Source organism: Barbus barbus, assembly GCF_936440315.1.
Source record: "Barbus barbus genome assembly, chromosome: 6".
NCBI lineage: Eukaryota > Metazoa > Chordata > Actinopteri > Cypriniformes > Cyprinidae > Barbus > Barbus barbus.
In genome coordinates, this window is record NC_136734.1 from 5,603,975 (window position 1) to 5,610,678 (window position 6,704).

The 6,704-nt window shown below is 37.2% G+C and overlaps 1 protein-coding gene across 4 annotated transcripts in view; it reads right to left on the bottom strand.

Annotated features, from left to right (window-relative positions):
- Positions 1-6,190, bottom strand: part of LOC306871743 (protein yippee-like 1) — a 29,608-nt gene extending 23,418 nt beyond the window's left edge. For 2 of the 4 annotated variants that reach the window (XM_079419874.1, XM_079419871.1), the window contains exons 1-2: positions 4,656-4,903; positions 1,603-1,890 (exon numbers count right to left, since the gene is read on the bottom strand). In XM_079419874.1, coding sequence (XP_079276000.1) covers positions 1,603-1,719 — 117 coding nt within the window. In that variant the 5' untranslated portion in view covers positions 1,720-1,890; positions 4,656-4,903. Of the gene's footprint in view, positions 1-1,602; positions 1,891-2,020; positions 2,064-4,655; positions 4,904-5,952 lie in introns of those variants that run through there. The other 2 variants (XM_079419872.1, XM_079419873.1) reach the window with 2 other exon arrangements.
- Between the last annotated feature and the right edge of the window lie 514 nt (positions 6,191-6,704).

Genomic DNA, 6,704 nt, shown 5'->3' on the forward strand with positions numbered 1-6,704 from the left:
TTGCATATCTACATAATCTATGACCTTAAAATAATATCAACAAAAGGCTCTAAATACGTAAATGGAAATACAAGTTAATCAACATTCCATTCTTTAAGTCAACATAATCCATAAAACGATACTGGATCACCAAAAGGACATGTTGAACAACTTCAAATTTATGACCCATAAAGCAGCTATGTGACACGGCTTTTTATTGTACATAAGAATTTTAATTAGGTGCATGTTCCTTTACTATAAAAATGAGGAAGCTAATCTTACCTAACTGGGACCGGATTCATTAAGAAAATATTTGAGAACTTTTCAATAATTTCACTTTGGAACATTCTTATAAACTAAAAAAAAATCTTAATTTATTCCTTAAGAACACCTTATTTTTATTAAATTGATTCTTTCTTGATTCTTACCTTTGGGGAAATTATCCCCAACTTTTAAGACTGGTTGAAGGCTATCCAAACTTTAAAGGTCTATACACTGTTCCATCAAACAGTGAACAATGCTAACAGACCTGATCGTTGGGTTTTGTTGGATCAGTGCATTACACCTGTTGGCATTGGTCATTGCTTGTTTTCGCTATTGAACTTGTTGAAATGACATTTTTCGGAGGGTTTTTCGGAATATCTGAGAAGTAACGTACTGCAATCTGGTGATGGTAGCTGTTGGTCGGCGTCAGTTGTTGCAGTGTGAAATAGCCTGAAGAGATTTGTAAGAATTTCCTTTTCAGGCATTCAAATTCTAATTCAAAATTGTTTCTTTAGAACAATCTTAAGATAAGAACATTCTTAAGAAATGTCTTTGTAAATCTTGAAAAAAAAAAATTCTAAACTTAGAATATGAAGGAAATGGCAGTTACCAAGAATTTTATTCTTAAGAATGTTTTGTGAACCCAGCCCCTGAAGACTAATTTTCTAATTATTTTGTCCTGGGAAACAACAAATTAACCAGCGTGCAAACAGGTTAACCAAACCACCTGTTTTCAGATCTTGTCTGACTCTGAACTACAAGAGGGTTCGACTGATCCTGACAGGTGCTGTGCATACTGGGAAATGGATCATCTCTTGCAGTAGCGTTAACAGCTTAGCCATCTGGGAGAGTGGCACGTGCCTCCTGTGCGAACATATCCTGTTATATCCAACAAACAAGATGCAAAGTGTCTGCTGTGGTATCACAGTACACCATAAACAAAACGGTACTGTAGCTGGTAAACCTATTATGGGTGCCGTCAGGAGACACAATAAAAGTCTAGTCGCAGAGACGTGACTTATAGCATGTTGCAAGGTAACCGAAAAATTTTATATAGTGTTACTTATATATAGTAATATGTTATAGATTTATATTATACATATATACAGATATATATACACATACATTTCACACACACACACACACACACATATGTATGCATGTCTGTATGTAATAGAATAATAAAGTAATAATAATAGTTACACATCTAATATACATTTTAAATTAAAAAGAAAATAAAAAGCTACAGTACTTTGTATGGTGACAGTAATGAATAATGTAGTTAAGTTGGTATACTTGGCTACTTTTAATTAGTTACTCCCCAACACGGTCTATGAGTTCATTAGAGTCTCCACTGACCTTTGAGATGAGCTCATCGTGATTGGCGAGATGTGCCCGGCAGTGGATGCAGCTGTAGGTTCGGTGACAGTTGGGCAAGTAAGCCTGGAAAGTCTTAGACTTTGTCATTTTTACCATCTCACAGTCGTGATTCTCCTCACTGGGTTCCTCTGGGCTGGCGCTAGACGAGTTGCAGCTCTGCTGAACTTGCTGACAGAAGAAGCACTGGAAGATGCAAGCAAAAGCCGTCGTTGTTGTGGAGTGGATGTGTGGCACGCTCCACACAGACACCACAGGAGAAAATATGACCTGGAAATAAAGGGAAAGGAGAATGGGGAAGGCCATTACTTTTTGGAATAAACACACTCTATCCTAGCAAACTATAAAAGACGGTCCGAACTGACTTAAAAACAGTTCACCCAAAAATGAAAAGTCTTACATCCTTTACTCATCCTCATGTTCTTCCAAAACCATATGTCTTTCTTGAGTTTTTTTTACATGAAACACAAAAGGAGAAATTGCACTGGTCACTTTTCCATGCAATTACAATAAATATGAACAAGAGCATTCAAACTTAAAGATACAGAACTATAATAAAATTTCTCATAGAAATTGCATGGAAAAACGAACCATAGAATGATGACAACATTTTCCATTTTTATGTTGAACATACATTTGCATTTATGCATTTAGCAGATACTTTTATCTAAAGAGACTTACGCTGCATTCCAGGTATACACCTTTAATTCAGTGTATTTCCTGAGAATCAAACCCATGACCTCTGTGTTGCTAGCGCCATGCTCAACTTGTGTGAACCATTTATTTCAAATGAAAAGTTAGTCCTAGAATTGCAAGAATACTTAGCAAATAAGCAGCTGAAATCAGATAAAAGTGAACGAAAACAATCATTTCCTCTTCACCCGTGACAGCTTAAGCCCGAACAGCCTGTGTGCCTGATGAAGTGTGAATAATAATGATTTTGCCTCCAGTGAATACCACATATTTAAGATTCACTTTTAGCCAACTATGGTTGTTTAAGCATGTTAAAAAGTGCAGCTTTGCCCTGTGCACCAAGAGGACCAAGCTAAGCTTTATTGCCACTGTGAGAAATCCAGTGTCTTAATAGACAGTCTATTAAAGGATGACATTCAAATCAACTTGCTTAACGAGGCCAGACTGCCCCCTTATTACAGAGCCAAAATATTACTAATGCAGTAAATTACTGCACTTATTTCAACAGATTTTAGCAAATGGCCATCCTTTGATTATCATACAGTACCATGTTACCATGTGATACCACTGTACCATGGTACTTTTTCAGGAACATGACAATAAGTTATTTTAAAACTTGTAGATGAATGCTGCTTGAGAGACACTTTTTGGCATTCCATAGTTCACATACTGTTCGCACAGACAATCAGAAAATAACAGGAAACTCTGTATAATGGGCTAATGAGGGGGCAACAACACTGTATGCAATAGAAAAATACAGACACACTTCCGCAATAGCACAGGAAGCGCCAACCACGCAGACCAACAAAATGCGCGAGCTCTGCTCCTGTGGCGCCAAGTGTTGCCAGATCTCGCTAAAACAAGCAACATGATATTTACCTAACCAAAATAAGCACGAAACAGCAACTCCATGTTGCTTTTCATTTGCGTTAAACAGCCATAAATAATTTTAAATTAATCCTGATGCTACAAAAGTCTATATACTCCACAAATAATTGAAACCAACTGATCGGCTTCATCTCTCTCATCCACACACGAAAGGGATTCTGAGGAAAGCAGAAACGAAATGAAAGAGGAATTGGGCTACTGCTTTTGCACACAGCAGGTGGGAATATTTGACATCTGCTATTAGTAGATAATTCATAATTCATTGTGTTGTAAAAAAACAAGCTCTTGGCAACCAAATGTGCGACTGTACTGACATAATTGTTATTAATATGCTCTCAAAACTGCCCATAATTATAAGCGACTTTACGTAAACACATAAAGCACGACGTCACTTATTATAAGCGGAGATGGCAACAAGGTCGCGCGTTCACGAAGGTAACTAGAGCTCGCGACGTGGAAATGAGAACTTGTTTACCTTTAAACATCATATCTGTAGATATTCAATATGTAGGATTTTTTTTTGCAGATCTATGAAGAGCGTGCAAACATGAAAGCTCGAGATTATTACCCATATTTAATGTTTGTAGCACGAATTGTATTGTAAACAAACATAACCACATTACGTGCTCGCGCAAATGACAAGTCAAGCGTGCTTTCATAAAGATAAGTTGAATTTGTAACCACAGACATTGTGAAATTCATGAAAATATGTTTATAACTGTTCAACACGTTAAACGGTTTTTGGACCAAAAGAAGCGTTAAAATCGTAAGAGAAGACCCGAGGACGGTGAATCAGAAGAAGATCAACAGCAGACAAACAAAGGAGGTTCATGAGCGCGTGTTAACCTGAGAGGATAAGGCTAATCATGAGCATTATGGCTTAAGAAAAACAATAATAGCTATTTAAGAGCTCGAATAGCCATGTTAAGATCCTAATCACTTATAGAATAACAATAAACGAGCCAATTATTCAGTAGTACTTGTGCATTAATTTGTTTCTTTTGTTTTATTTCCCAACAAAGTGACAAACAACTAAAGCAAGGTCTTCATAAAAGCAATTCAGCGAGTCGACAATAGGCTACTAGTTAAAAAGGTGCAAATTGATTGTCGTCAGCGGGATCTTTAAAGAAAACAACAAAGAAACTGTGCGACCAAACAAAACAAGGACTCGTGCTTCGTGACAAAACCAGGAAGCGTTGAGACTTGATATCTGCAAAGACCAATGCCAACAATCAAAACACCATATTTGAGTTTTATTCCGTATAATTAACTTATAAATCGCGTGTATGCATCCAGCTCCACTTTTTTTTTTCACTGACAGACCAGATATTTATTAAGGAACGGTTTTGAGCTTGTGTTACTTAACTAACAAGGGTTCTACAACAATAATCATCTTTTCGCGAAGCAAATATAAGAGTCTCTAAGCTTGAAATGAACGTAAAGTCTCAACTTACCACCTGAACTGGATCTCAATGCGAAGTTTGGCATAGATTTTCTATAGGGAAGCTGAATATTTTTTTTTTTTTCCTCCAGAGTATAATTTGTGATACTTGCATCTATGTTTTGGTCTCGGTGCAGATTCCGTCTGAGACTTCAAAGTGAGACTATCTGACAGTTTTGTGTGTCGTTAAGCTGTACATTTCTCTAGTCTTTGTTGCACTCTTTGTGTTTGTCTTGCTGCTTTGTGAGTGGGCGGGGCGTCGCATTACTGGCGTGTGAAGCATCCAATAGATGCGCGGCGGGGGCGGGGCTACCAGCCAAGCGAAAATAATCCCGGATGTGTAAATAAACACAATCATGTAATTTAACGATTACATAGGTTAAGATGATAACTTCACTGGATTCGTGTTTTGCATTATGTTCCCTACAAGAGCTATAAAGAATAACAGACCAACGAGGAGAAGTGGACAGAAATGTTTTAGATTTTAAAAATGAGTTAGTATTGTAAAAATTTAAATTTAGTAGGCCTATTCGTTAAATAGTTAGAATCTGTAGTTATTAGAATACTTTCAGCCATATAGTTTCACTGATGCCTTATAATACATTCACAAATACCACATGCAAATCATGCACAGAGTCATTCAATATTCCTCTAAAACAGGGGTCCATGTAGGGGCGGCACTAAAGAAATGGCCCCATCTTTATGCGTCAGAGAGCATCTGCTACGCCTTATAAATAATAAGTGAAGAGACTGCCTAAAATAAATGATGGTCACAAAAACCAACCCATAATTTTGGTAGCTGTGCGCAACTATAAGCCAGATGCAATGCATAACGTTAAAACTTCCTTAGTCTACATTCACACGAATGCATTGTCCGAAGATAGATAATTACCTACTGACACAGACGCAGTGTTCCGACGATAATCAATACTGATCAGTAGTTTCAAAAGCGAACATCTTCGTCTAAATAAAGAAGCATGTCGCGTCGCCTCCACTGTCCTGACTCCTGATGATGTCATGTGTTTTCATTCTGCGTCCCATTTTATAACTCTGCACCATGGTAACCCACAGGAAAGCTTTTCACGCGGACACAAGGCAGTTATTACCCAGCTCACATAATAAAATACAACTAAAGACAGCGTCGTGTTTTAACCTGCTGCCTCATTTAAAAACACAATGTGACCTTCGCTGAGGCACTTAGGATGCAGTGCTCTTAGCAACTCACACACTGGGTGTTGTTGTGCATCGGAAGATATCATCAAATCTGAAAAGAAAACATGGCAAATGTTGAACGATGCAGAATGCAATACCTTTTGGGTGGAAGTGGATCAGTTGTTCTCCCCACTGCAGGGTTTCTCGCTGCTGCGTCCGCATGTGTCACGACGGACCGAGATGATGATGATGATGATGCTGTTGTTGTTGTTCAGAGTCTCCTGTTCATATTTCTTCCGCTGTGACACACTCTTCTCTGCGGATTTTTATTTTATTTTTTTTAATTAGACTGTGATGCGGTCACGTACGAGGCGTAGTGTGCGCTCCACTCTCACTAACATTACATCTGTCCCGTCTTCATTCACAAATATGTCGCACGCTACCTTACTTTTTAAAAAGAAGCCTCAAAAAGGAGTGGGAATTTTAACAAATCCAGGGAAGAGAGATGTAACAAAATAAAGGGTTCAAAAACAACAACAATTATAAATAGTTTAGGGGCACTAATATGTATTTGTTATCTTGGTGTCTCATAGAGTATGCTGGTGTACTACACGCAGTAAAACTGTAAAGTTTAGGTCGCTATTACATTTACATTTGAAATAAGACACAATTATAATAGGATTAATTAAATAAAATGACTCTTTTTGAAGCCACAACAGTAATTGTCTTGAGCACTGAATGTTCTCATTATTAAATGCTTATGTTTATGTATTTATGGATTTCTCTTACCGCCTCGTGGATAGATTTTATAGATACCTCACGATTCTGGTTGCTTTTAATACTATCTGTTTGAACTTTTGTTAAATATATATATATATATATATATATATATATATATATATATATACTA